The 14070-nt window shown below is 39.9% G+C and overlaps 1 protein-coding gene across 1 annotated transcript; it reads left to right on the forward strand.

Moving 5' to 3' along the window:
• The first annotated feature begins 5010 nt into the window (after positions 1-5010).
• SLC16A4 (solute carrier family 16 member 4) lies at positions 5011-13641 on the forward strand. Its single transcript, XM_064279973.1, is given in 10 exon segments — positions 5011-5038; positions 5584-5625; positions 5628-5695; positions 5854-5914; positions 5917-5972; positions 5974-6031; positions 10187-10237; positions 10240-10335; positions 10338-10387; positions 13636-13641. Coding segments are annotated over 10 exon segments (516 nt in total).
• The last annotated feature ends 429 nt before the right edge of the window (positions 13642-14070 follow it).

The following is a 14070-nucleotide window of genomic DNA, read 5'->3' on the forward strand; positions in this document are numbered from 1 at the left end:
GCTCCAGGAATTGATGGAATATCAATTGAGATGTTTCAACAAACAGAGGCAGTGCTGGAGGTGCTGTCGTCTATGCCAAGAAATATGGAAGACAGCTTCCTGCCCAACTGACTGGAAGAGATCCGTATTTATGCCTATTCCCAAAAAAGGGGATCCAACCGAATGTGGAAATTATAGAACAATATCATTAATATCACATGCAAACAAAATTTTGCTGAAGATCATTCAAAAATTGCTGCAGCAGTATATCGACAGGGAACTGCCGGAAATTCAGGCCGGTTTCAGAAGAGGATGTGGAACCAGGGATATCGTTCTGATGTCAGATGGATCCTGGCTGAAAGCAGAAAATACCAGAAGGATGTTTACCTGTGTTTTATTGACTATGCAAAGGCATTCGAATTGTGTGGATCATAACAAACTATGGATAACACTGAGAAGAATGGGAATTCTAATACCCTTAATTGTGCTCATGAGGAACCTTTACATAAATCAAGAGGCAGTTGTTCGGAGAGAACAAGGGGATACTGATTGGCTTAAAGTCAGGAAAACTGTGCGTCAAGGGTTGTATTCTTTCACCACACTTATTGAATCTGTATGCTGAACAAATAATACGAGAAGCTGGACTATATGAAGAACGGAGCATCAGGACTGGAGGAAGACTCATTAACAACCTGTGTTATGCAGATGACACAACCTTGCTTGCTGAAAGTGAAGAGGACTTGAAGCACTTACTAATGAAGATCAAAGACCACAGCCTTCAGTATGGATTACACTTCAACATAAAGAAAACAAAAATCCTCACAACTGGACCAATGAGCAACATCATGATAAACGGAGAAAAGATTGAAGTTGTCAAGGATTTCATTTTACTTGGATCCACAATCAACATGGAAGCAGCAGTCAAGAAATCAAAAGACGCATTGCACTGGGCAAATCTGCTGCAAAGGACCTCTTCAAAGTGTTGAAGAGCAAAGATGTCACCCTGAAGACTAAGGTGTGCCTCCCAAGCCATGGTATTTCCAATCGCATCATATGCATGTGAAAGCTGGACAATGAATAAGGAACACCGAGGAAGAGCTGACGCCTTTGAATTGTGGTGTTGGCGAGAATATTGAATATACCATGGACCGCCAAAAGAACAAATCTGTCTTGGAAGAAGTGTGGTCAGAATGCTCCTTAGAGGCAAGGATGGTGAGACTGTGTCTTACATACTTTGGACGGGTTGTCAGGAGTGATCAGTCCCTGGAGAAGGACATCATGCTTGGCAGAGTACAGGGTCGGCGGAAAAGAAGCCCTCAACAAGGTGGATTCACACAGTGGCTGCAACAATGAGCTCAAGCATAATGATTGTAAGGATGGCTCAGGACTGGGCAGCGTTTCGTTCTGTTGTGCATAGGGTCGCTATGAGTCGGAACCGACTCGACAGCACCTACCACCACCACCAGGCTCAACCCAATTAACTGCTCTTATAGAAAAGTGTGAGTGCTGGAGAATTTCCAGAGGCTTTGTTCTATTTGGGGGTGTACCCGTTTAGGATGTGTAATGTGAATTCTTGTGACAGGACTGAAACCCAAGGCTGCCTAAAGCATGGGATGAAGTAGTAGTACACAAACTTATTTAGGCTGCTTAGTTAACTAAAGGAAAACTTAACTCTTGGGGGAAAGACTTTTAATAATATCTGACTCAAAATAGAAAGTTGGATGGTTGCAAGTTAAAGCAGGGGGTGGAGAGATGCAAAGGTCTGACCTTAGCCTTCCTGATATACACAATGGAAGACACAGGCCCAGTTCCTAGAGACAAGTCATAGCCATCCACTATTGCTACGCCCTAACATCAAGCGCAACCAGAGAAGAAAAGTTCTGAACTGGGGACTTGCAACTTGCCAAAAACGGGCGGCTCAGAATGTAGAGATCAGCATCTTGTAGACAGTAGCAGAGACTCCTAGTCTACAGAGAAGGTTATTTTACAGGACGACAAGAGGATTATTGCCACCACTCAGTTTATTATATGGAAGCTGGAAGACCCACTGGAGGGATGTTAAACTGCGAGAAACAAGTCTAGGTCATTTGAGATCTGTGTATATCTTGTAGCCTGATTTCCTGATAGAGCATCTTTGAGAAAGTTACGGTTACAATTGCCTGAATGGGGGCCTGATAAAATCTGTTTCACTTTTGAATATGCAGCCCTGGTGTCATGTTGTTACTCTAAATAAGGAGAATTTTGTACCTTCTATCAAATTAAAATGGAAAAACATGCATTAAGAGGCTTCTTTCTCACCAATCTTCTCCCAACTTTTTCAACTTCTAAGCACCATAACTGATTGATGTCTTAGTCCCTTGCCTCCAGATAAGAGAGAGCTGTCTGAAATAAGAGTTTAGTGATGGAGATGAAAAGGGGAAGTCTTGATGAGTATTTAGTAGGTAGACGCTAAGGCATCTAAGAAATCAGGTTTCTGACTTGGATGAGTGGGTGGATAACCAAAACCGAAACCCATTGCCTTTGAGTTGATACCGACTCATAGAGACCCTACAGCTCAGAGCAGAACTGCCCCACAGGGTTTCCAAGGAGCGTCTAGTGGATTCACACTGCCGATCTTTTAGTTGGCAGGCATAGCTCTTAACCACTAGCCCTCCAGAGTTTCCAAGTGGGTGGATAGAACCAATCAAGAGAACTTAAAAGGAAGTGTAGGCTTAAGGGAAGGATTTGAGTTTGGTTTGGGATTTGAACCTGAATTAGAGGTGGTAGGCAGCTGTATAAATGAGTCTGAAGCCCTTAAGAAAGGATAATTGTAATAATGAAATTATAGTTAATGGCTTGCGTATTAAGTGCCAAGAATTAAGGACTTTACCAACATTTTCTAAATCTTCACAGTCCTGAGCTTGGTATGTCCCCACTTTACAAGAGAGTGTAACCTCTCTGAAGTTTGCCCAAAGTCACACAGCTAGTAGGAGGTAGAGCCAGGATTCAGGCCAAGGCAGTCAGACTGAAGAACCCATGCTACTGACTACACCATAAGTACACGGGTGGTAATTAAAACCTTGATGGTGAATGCTTGTCCAGAGAGTATGTATGATGTGAGAGGAGTGCAGAACCATGGAGGAAAACATTTACCAGGTGGACAGAGAAGTGGTATCAGTGAAATGGAACTGAGGGTTCTGTGGTTCTTAAGCAATGCATGTTCAGGTTGAGAGCAGAGAAAATGGCCACGAAAAACCAAAAACCTGTTGCTACCGAGCAGATTTTGACTCATGGAGACCCCATGTGTTACCCAGTAGAAACGTTCCATAGGACTTTCTTGGCTGTAAGCTTTACAGCAGATTGGCAGGTCTTTCTTCTGTGGTACCACTGGATGAGTCAGAACTGCTAATCTTTAGGTTAGCAGTCAAGGGCAAACTGTACAACCCAGGGTCCTTCATGAAAAACCAAGGCCACTGGAAAATGGAACAGAAAGAGGAAAGCTAGGAAACATTGGTGGTTCAGTGGTAGAATTCTCCCCTTCCATGTGGAGACATGGGTTTGATTCTTGGCCAAATACCTCATATGCGGCCACCACCACCTGTCAACTATGATGCTAAACAGGTCTCAGCGGAGCATCCAGACTAAGAGGAAAGGCCTGGTAATCTATTTCTGAAACTCAGCCAATGAAGATCCTATGCATCACAAGAAAACATGGTCCAGTCCCCAACCTATCATGGGAATGGTGCAAGACCAGGCAGAGTTTTGTTCTGTTGCGCATGGTAGTGCCATGAGTTGGGGCTGGCTCAATAGTAGCTGACAACAAACGTAAGAGTACACTGTCTCTTGGGTTTTGCGAGTGCCTGCAGGCCTGGCAAGTCTCCCTTTGACTTTCCCCTCCTGAGCCTGCAGAGAATAGTTTGGCTGGTAAACAAAAATGGGAAGAAGTCGTAGCTCTTCACTGCCTCAGACTAATCAGAATTCTAAGAAACAAATGTTAATACTCTCCAGGAGGAAAACCTGACCTCAAAAGGAGTGTTCCTTCTAGAGGGGGAGACAGTTGAGAAGAGGGAAAGATACAAGCAAGAAGGGTTAGGTGGGCCAGATGGGGCACATGACCACACATCCCAGTTTACCCATACTGTCTTGACATATTAATAGCACTCCCTTTCTTTCCCAAGTGTCCCAACTTAGATGATAAGTTATACATCACTCTAATTATACATCACGTGGCGGGGGAGTACTCAGCTCAGGAGCAGAGCTAAAAGCAAAGCTAACCTAAAAGATGAGAATGATTCTTTGGACAAACGCACTTCTCCCATCAAGGTAACTGGAGTTGGCTGTCGTTTAAGACGGTAGTACTGTAACAGGACAGCAGAGGTAGTAGAGGTTGGGCTGCGCTCAGGTCTCAGCTCCAGCATCTCCATCTTAGGCGACTTTCTCTCTCTAAATTGCAATTTCCAGATCTATAATACAGCACTGACATGTCTATTCCATAACCTTGTAAAAAAAGATTAAATGAGATGCTTTCAAGTGCTTAAAACAAAAAAACCAAAACCTTTGCCTTTGAGTCGATTCTGACTCCTATCAACCCTCTAAAAGGAATGACTTTCCCATGAAATACAAAATATACAATGAGGAACTGTCAATAAATGCACACTAGTACTAGTAAGAATCATAACCTCTAGCAGCTGTAACCTCCTCTAGTAGCTCACTTACCACCTGACTTCGATTGTTTACTCTGCTTTGATTTAGGTAATCATGTTTCTGCTGGGGATGACCAAGACTTTTGGAATTTTCTTTGTGGCTTTTCAAGAGTTTGAAGGCACCTCAGAGCAAACTGGCTGGATTGGATTGATTATGTAATCACTTTGTTCTTCTATAGTTATAAAGCCAGCAATAAGCTTACTGTTAAAGGAGGAGCAAAGTGCCATTCCAGAAAGATTCCTGTCAGTCAGAAAGACTGAAGCATTGCTGAAATCCAGACTCATTTACAAATACGTAGCTGAGAAATTAAGGACGTGCAGCATGTAGCCTCTGCTTGATTTGGTAACTATGCTGGAAAAACTGGGGCTCAAAAAAAGTAAGTTGAAGAACTCAACTTTTTTTTTTATTTCATGTCAGTTTTTCTTGTTTTTTTTTTTTACAGTCCAGTAACGCCTTAATATAGGCTGAACAAACCACGCCCTCAATTGGAATTCAGACCTTGAAGTTGTAGTCATCTAATCATACTCAAAACAAAATATAGAACCGACTTATTCTCCTTTAGTTTTACCTGGAGTTGAAACATGGTGAAGCATATTAATGGATTCAACCTTGTCGTAGACATAGGACACTAGATTCAATCCCATCTTGTCAACTTTATAATGTATTTACAGCTTCTCTTCTAAACCTGCTTATTTACAATCCTTCTCTTTTAAAAGAACTCTTCTTCCAAAAACCAAAATGGTGTGAAACCGAGTATATTAAGAAACCAAACTCAGACACGTTTTTGTAGGAGACAACAGCATTCCAAAGTAGAGTCCTCATGTTTTCCTTCAGTCTTTCATTTAAATTGCACATCAGAGGGTAAGTGATGCCACAGCACATTTACCTAGTACTATATTTGCCTTTCTTTTTTCTCTCAAGGTTCCCTGGTTGCCATTACTTCTCAAATATTTGAAGAGAAAACTTCATTCTTGGAGCTTTCCTTGGTACCGGTGGGTATTTGATCAGGACCTGCACTACAAGCATTCCCTTTGTGTAACTATGGGACTTTTACCTGGAAAGTCCACTATAAAAATGAGACTATAAAAGACGGAGCTAGGAACCTTCCCTTTTACTGTCCATAGGTCCAAAGGGTCTAGTTATAATATCTCATATGCAGGAGACTATCTTGTATGGGAAAGTGATTCAAAGCTACTACCTGTTTTTCTTTTAGGTTTGGGTTCTGCTTTCTTGTATCAAATAGCTTCTGTGGTAATATTTTAAAAAAATGATTGTCTTTTTCTACTGCCATTGCTTGTTCTGGGATGGGAGTTGACATTTCTGTTGGCACCTTTTACAAGATTTCTAATAGATCTATATGACTGGCCAGGTGAATCATTTTAACTTTCTCAACTATCGGTCTCTCCCATTTGGTGACTGAAAGTGAAGGCTTTTAAAGTAACCGATTTTGAGGTATTACCACAGAGGAAATGAGCACAATATCTAAAGTAAACATGCCGCTTTCCTGAAGGACACACAGAAGAGGTCTTAAACTACTTTCTGGCTATGTCAGCTCACACATGCAACTCCTAAGAGTTCACCACAGGTTTAAATGCCTAATGAAACTGCACAGGTGGAGAAACACCCTGCACTGAAAGAGATACGCCTGGCAGAACCAGGACTCTCTCCCTCCCATAACCCTGCCAAGCACTCACCCCTGCCAAGCACTCATTTTTCAAATTTTTCCTTTAAGAAAAAAAATTGCACTGAGGAAAAAATACCTCCTCCATCAGACTCAATAAAATCAATGGAAAAGTTAGTAAAAAGAAAATGTCCCTTAATAGATCTTTTATATACCACCAACTATAAATTTCCACAAATGAATTAAAAACCATTCACCTCACAAATTTTTTTGTACCTGAGATAGTAAGTATATTATACTAAAAAGTAACTTTGAATTATTGGGAAAAACTATATGTTCATACGCCGGTTAGTACCTACATAGCAATTTTGGTGAATCATTCCTAAGTCAAAAAATACCTAGTTTAACGACGAACAGGACCAGCTGACAAATCCTTATGCTAGAAAAGCAGTGCTTATCGACAGTTCTATCTCGAGAAGCCCACACACGTCAGTTCTGGTCAGAACATGCTGAAATCAAGCAACTACATTACTGATGAGGAAACTGAGACACTTCAAAGGAAAGATTAACATCTGTCCTCTTTGAAGGCAATTAAAAAATACCTTGGGATGAAAGGCTGTTCCTTCTCCTAAGGCAGTTTCCAAATGATTCCCATTATCTAATTCTATATTTTCTGTACATAAATGTACACATATCCTCCTCACTTCAGGGTATTTAAAATCCACACTTAAAACACTAAAATTTCCTAGCATATGAAATAGCTCTTTTCCAATTTTTTTTTCTTTTAGTACAAGTATCAATCTCCTTCCAATCTATCTACCTGGTGCAGCTCTACTGCCAAATGACCCTGTTTCCACAGAAATACAGCACTGTGTGCGGCTAAGTCAATGGACTTTTTATGCTTTCAGTTAAATTCAGAGGACAAAGTAGTGTTTTCAATAACTGGACTGACTATTTAATGGTGGGAGCCTCTTCTGAGCCTATAAACAGAGTATTGTGAATTAAGAAGTTATTTTTAATTGACCAATTTCTCTCTCCTATTTAGGTGCCCTTGTATTATCTGGTACCTAGAGGTGGTAGAGGTGGGCTGTGAACCAAGTCTTATTCATCTTCCTATACTAGAGTCTGACATAGTAGGCTTTGAGTATTTACAGGCAGTCTCCAAGTTACAAACGTCCAACTTACGGACACCTCAAACTTAAAATGGACTGCCATAAAGCCTGTTGTATTAAAATTTTCAGTTAAATACAATGGTCCGTAATAACAAACGCACACACTACTTAGTGATGCTTATGGAAACGCCGCACAGTTTGGAAGTGTTTAAGTGTTTTATATGCACAGAAAGGTAAAATATATACTAAGACACACATCTGCCTGATGCTAAATAAGAACCTTAGGAGCCCCGGTGGAGTAGTGGTTAACAGCTCGGCTGCTAACCAAAACGTCAGTAGTTCAAGTCCACCAGCCATTCCATGGAAACCCTTCGGGGCAGTTCTGCCCTTCCTACAGCGTTGCTATGAGTTGGAATCAACTCGACGGCACCTAACAACAACAAGTAAGAACCTTATGTACCTGTTCCAACTTACCTACAAATTCAACTTAAAGACTGACTTAGGAACAAATCCTATTTGTAACCCAGGGAACTGCCTGTATTGGGTAAATGCTGAATTTCAAAAAGCTTGTGCTCAGTGGCAACAGCTGCTCCATAAAGCAAGAAAAATCTTAGGTAGACAGCAGACTATAGTGGTTAAGAGGACTGGTTCTGGAGTTAGACTTGCCGGGTCCAAGTTCTGGCTCTATATTTTCTACCTGTGTGATTTTGGGCAAGTTGCTTGACTTCTCTGTGTCTCAATTTCCTCATCAGTAACATAGTGATAATAGCATCTACACCCTCATAAATTTGTCAGGATTATGCAAGTAATGGTTGAAGAGTTTACAATATTGTTCGGCTCATAGTAAGCATTCAGTAGATGTTCTGGCAATATTTGTAGCTAAATAAATTCCCCTAGAACTCATAGTATATAAGACAGACAAATATGACTGTTTAAGCTAGTCACTAATGAACTGGCTCATATTTAAAGTAAATTAGAATGTAAGTTAAAAAGAAAAACATTTTAGCTGAGTATGAAAATGTTTGGAAACAAAATGCTCAATTCAGAAGACTTATGAGTTATCTCAAATGATAAAATAGGGAGACTAAGAAAATAAAAAGAAATACGGAGGTGGAAGTGGTACACTCTAATTATACTTCTGGAAATTCTCAGTAGTAGCTCAACATCAACTTTTCTCTTCCTGATTTCTTAAAAAGACTGAACTTACCAAGCCCATGTTTGTTCCTTTACAAACCTGACTATACCCTCCCTTTTCAGCTGTTCCAATTATACGAAGTCCGCAGGTTAGGAACGAGATCGTTCCTAACTCTGCCTTTAAGTGGGATTTGTAGGTAAGCTGGAGCAGGTGCACACAGTTCTTATTTAGCCTTACTTTAGCAGAAGAAAAAGCTCCAAGCCTTTTCAATGATTTAAAAGCTGCATGTACAACAAGTGAAGGTGACTGTGATAAAGAATCTGTGGTAGAATTTCAGCAGGGGTTGGTTCCATCATTTCAAAGAGAGAGCAAATTACGTAACATTAAAGGCAAATACAACTCGTCCCTAAACTGGACGTTAGTAACCCAGGGACTGCCTATACAAAGATACTTTATTTTAGTCAAATAAAGCTTGTGTACTCAAGAGAAGATGCAAAGGTAAACTGGTTCTTTTTTTTGTTTTTCTTCACTAACTAAAATGTCTGGTAGTATTAATTTAGAGCAAGGAGCCCTGGTGGCACAATGGGTTAAGCACTTAGCTGCTAAATGAAAGGTTGGCAGTTCAAACCCACCCATTTGGCTCCATGGGAGAAAGACCTAGCTATCTGCTCCCATAAAGATCACAGCCTAGAAAACCCTATGACGTAGTTCTACTCTGTCACATAGGGGCACTGTGAGTCAAAGTCGACCTGATGGCACTTAACAACATCATCAATTTAGGTAAGACTAAGGCTATACAACAGAACCAAAGAACGTAACATATCAACACGTATCTTCGGAAGTAACTTACAAAAATACAGAAATGGTAGTAAGCATTTTTTATTCATTTTTTGTGGAGCAATTAAATATTTCAGCCACGCAAGAAGAATTTAAAATACACACCAAGTGCAGCTTATGCTACTCCTGGTGAAAGTTTCTCTCAGTGTTTAACTGCTACATTACTTTATAACAAGATAAAGGGTACAGTTCCACTGTCATGAGACTGAGTAAAAAACATGGTTGTTAAACCTTATTCAGGTTATACCATAGCTCCAATGCTCAATATAGGATCTTCCAGTTCCAGATTTCCCAAGTATTTTTAAATTAAGCATAATGATTGATTTTGGAGAATTTAATTACTAAAGCCTCATATGCAATTATAAGAAAGAGTCCAACATCAGTTTTGTTACCCAATATAAGACTTTATTATTTATGTTCTAATCTTCAAGGATATGACCTCCCCAGGAAATTGGCCTGAGGAATTCCTCAGCTGTAGGTAGGACCTTTTAGAGGAAGGGAATGCCTGGCCTCCAGGGATTCCCGGTTTTGAGCCTCCCAAACCCAGTAAGAAAAAAAACACCTGGCAATTTGATGGGGTGTTTACCCAAATCTGGAGGAGCCAGTTCAGTATTTTATTACATGTGTTTGGAAGAGGTAAGCAAATGAGAGATGCTACTGATAGACTTCCCTGTTTGTGAAACCAACTTTTTTCACACATCCTGGCTTTAGGACGAGGCCATATTACTTATGAAAAGGTGTCTTATGTATTCACATTTTTCAAAGGGACCAGGAAAATGAAATCAGGATTTCATAAGGCTTTTTCCAGCATTGTGCCAGGTATTACTAAGACAGTCAGTCGGATTATCTCTGGCTGGGTTGCTGGTCAAAACTCGATCATTAGCACAAGTCTTACCTCATCCTCTGCAGCATCAGTAACCTGTTTGTTCCTTTAGCCACCACGTTTCCACTACTTATGACCTACTCCATCTTCTTGCCATTTTCTCTGGCGGTTACCTGGCATTGATATTTCCTGTACTGGTGAGTAGAAACAGTCATTAACATTGTCAAAACATCTAGCAAAAGTAAGCATCATTAACAATCCCCCCAAAAGAAAATACATATTTTGTATTAAAATTATAATAAAAAAAATTACACCCAAGACCTCAGAAACTCTGTATATATATCCTGTCTGATTATTCATCTTACCTTGGGGTGGTGGGGGGAGGAGAGAGATGGTGAGAGGACTATTCATAAGACAGGAAAGAAATGAATGCAAAAAAAGATCAACAGAGTTCCACTTTGCCTATTGGTCTCCCGGAAAGTTAGACTTGTGTTCACTTCTCTCCTTCACCTCCATGAAACTAAGTTTTACGATGATGTCAGGTTTGCATCTCTATAAACTCAAGACTTAGAAAAGGGATATATCAAAAGAAGTATAGTGGAAAACAGTGTTTTCCAAAAAAAACTAAAAATGGAACTCCCATATGAACCAGCAATTCTACTCCTACCCAAAAAATTTGAAATCAGAGACTTAAAAAGAGACTTATACACCAACGTTCACTGCAGCACTATTCACCATAGCTAAAAGGAGGGAACAACCTAAATACCCATCAGCAGATGAATGGATAAACAAAATGTAGTACATATATACAATGGAATACTACCCAGCCAGTAGGAGAAATGAGGTTTTGGTATTTACTACAGTATGGATGGAGCCTGAAAACATTACGCTGAGTGAAAGAAACCAATCACAAAAGTACAAATATTGTATGACCTTACTTATATAAAAAGACAAGAAAAGGCAAATGTTAAAAAAAAAAAAAAAGTATATAAACTTTTTGAGGTTGTTGTTAGGTACCCTATGCACAACAGAACGAAACACTGCCTGGTCCTGCACCATCCTCACATTCGTTGTTATGCTTGAGCCCACTGTTGCAGCCACCATTTCAATTCATCTTGAGGGTTTTCCTCTTTTGCTGACCCTCTACTTTAACCAAAGCCAGTGCTGTCGAGTCGACTCCGACTAATAGCGACCCTATAGGACAGAGTAGAACTGCCCCATAGAGTTTCCAAGGAGGGCCTGGCGGATTTGAACTGCCAACCCTTTGGTTAGCAGCTGTAGCACTTAACAGCTACACCATCGACCTTCTACTTAGGATAACAAAAATTATTGCTAGAAGGGAAAAAGTACACCACCTTTTGAGGTTCAATTCAGGTGTGCTTATTCAAAAGAAAAAATTTACACAAATATACAACTGACTCCTTTATTAGTATTTATGAACATACTCCTTCCAATGCTGTCTAACTCTTAAGCTACACTTTACGCCTGGAAAGCGGGATAGAATTTTAAAGTCAAGCCCAGAATTGTTGTATAGTGGGAAAAGGAGGCTAAATACCAGAAGTACCTGGCAGAGCTATTATGATGCTAGTGCCCAGGTCAGTGAGATACAGAAAACACAGCTAAAATACAGTTTACTGATGTGTTTGTACAATCTTGATCCTTCTTCACTGGCTGCTCCAATTACACCTTGGAACTTTTCAATTTTACTAGACCAAAAGTACAGGGAAGTAACAAATACTAAGGAACAGAGTATCTTGTTCAAATGATAAAGTCAAGTAAGAAGAACTAGAACATGTTTAGAGATCTTGTTTTTGTATACATCTTAAAACGTTTAGAGTTCAACACGTGAGAAGACAAGGAAAGTGCTGTGAGGACCACTCCCCTAAAAGGAAAAAGCTATAGGGGTGTACGTAGGTCTTGAAATCAACTTATTGGGTCACGATCAGCACTCTGTACTTTGAAATGAAAAGGACAGACTACAATTCTATTAGAAAATAGGGTGCATCACTTTATTGTAATCACTTTTTTTCATATACACTTACACATCTATGTAATGTAAAATATACTTCCTAATGTAAAGCTTATACCAATTGGTCTCTATTTGCCTGTAGGAACACAGGAAAAGGAAGGTCAGGAATAGGAGGAGGAAATGGAATGCAGGGCTAACCGCCTCATCTGCCATGAGACCAGAACAACTAGATGGTGCTTGGCTACTATTACTGAATGTTTTTGATCAAAGGTCCTATGGAAGAATCCTGATCAAAAGGGTCAAAACGCAGAACAGAATTTCAAATTCTCATGGAAATCAGACTTTCTAAAGCCATAGGGCCTGGATGAAATCCTAAAACTACTGCCGAGATAATCTTTAAACCTTAAACCAAAAATATCCCCTGAAGTCTTCTTTAAACCAAACAATGAAAAAAAGCAAACCAAACCACTGCCGTCAAGTCGATTCCAACTCATAGTGACCCAACAGGACAGAGTAGAACTGCCCCATAGGGTTTCCAAGGAGCAGATGGTGGATTTGACGGCCAAACTTTTTGGTTAGTAGCCAAATGCTTAACCACTGCACCACGAAGGCTCCAAATCAAACCAAACTCTAGCTTAATTAGCAAAGAATGTCTGCCTTGAGCATTACGCTTTTTTAAAGGATTATCTATATGGGATCAAATCGACAATAGATAAGAAGCTAAAGGAGCAGTAAGTTTATGTAAATGGTAGAGGAATAATTTGGAAAAGGACTGGCAGAATGGTTGCACAACCTGAAGAATATAATCAGTGTAACCAAACTGTACATGTAGAAATTGTTGAATTGGTGTATATCTGTAACAATATTTAAAAATTGCAAAAGAAGAAAAAACTAACATTTTTATTATTCCAGACTTCCATTCCTCTCTGCTTTAAAATGTCTGTGATTCCCTGTAGAGAAAAATCCTAACCTGAAGGCCTGGCTTTAGTTCCAAGAGGCCGTATCTTTCACCCCTTACGCATGCTCTGAAGCTTTGCCACCAGCTACGATCCCAATGGCTTGCCTTCTCCACCAGGCACACTCCCACTTATCCTTCCAATCTAACTTACGGAAAGGCTACCTCCTCTGGAAAAGCCTCCCCAGCATTAAGTTATTCTCTCATTTGGAATCCCATCAAACTTCTCAGAGTATTACATAAGCATATATATCTTTTTCATGTATCTTCCCATGGAAGATCTAGACAGCAGGTGATGTTTTATTCACCTTTGTGTTCCTGAATGCTTCCCATGAGCTTTGGAGCCAATCTGGGTTCAAATCTCAGTTGTCTTAAATAAGAAAAAAAAAACTAAAATACCATCCCTCTCACACACACAGACAGGAAAAATAGGTAATTAATAATATAAACCCTAGCTCTGCCACTTGTTACCGTATGATCTCGGGAAATCTCTGAGCCCTAATTTCCCCCTCTAAAAATAGGGCTAATGCCATCAAACTACATCACAGGTACATTCGGAGGATTAATGAAAATACAGTTGTAACGAGTAAAACGCCCTTCATACACAACAGTAGCTAATTACCTTTCTTCTGTTTTCTATGTAAAAACAGGATAAAAGAAATAAAAAATTTTACAAGGACCTACTCTCATCCTCCCTTCCCCATTTAAGTAGTAACTGTTCTCAAAAAAGAGGGAGATATAGTAATTACTCAGATTATACCTAGGACAACGAAATTTTTGCCTCCCATCTAAGCAAACTTCTAAGTAGGGTCAATTAAATAACTCCAAGTTGAATTCTGATTCAGACAGGTTTTATGAGTCTTACAAGACAGAAAAGTTCTTCATCTTACCTGTGGTGTGCTGTGGATTAAGAAAGCCTAAATCTCTTGACTGTAAGAACCTAAAGGCTTCTATAA

This window comes from Loxodonta africana, chromosome 3 (genome assembly GCF_030014295.1).
Source record: "Loxodonta africana isolate mLoxAfr1 chromosome 3, mLoxAfr1.hap2, whole genome shotgun sequence".
NCBI lineage: Eukaryota > Metazoa > Chordata > Mammalia > Proboscidea > Elephantidae > Loxodonta > Loxodonta africana.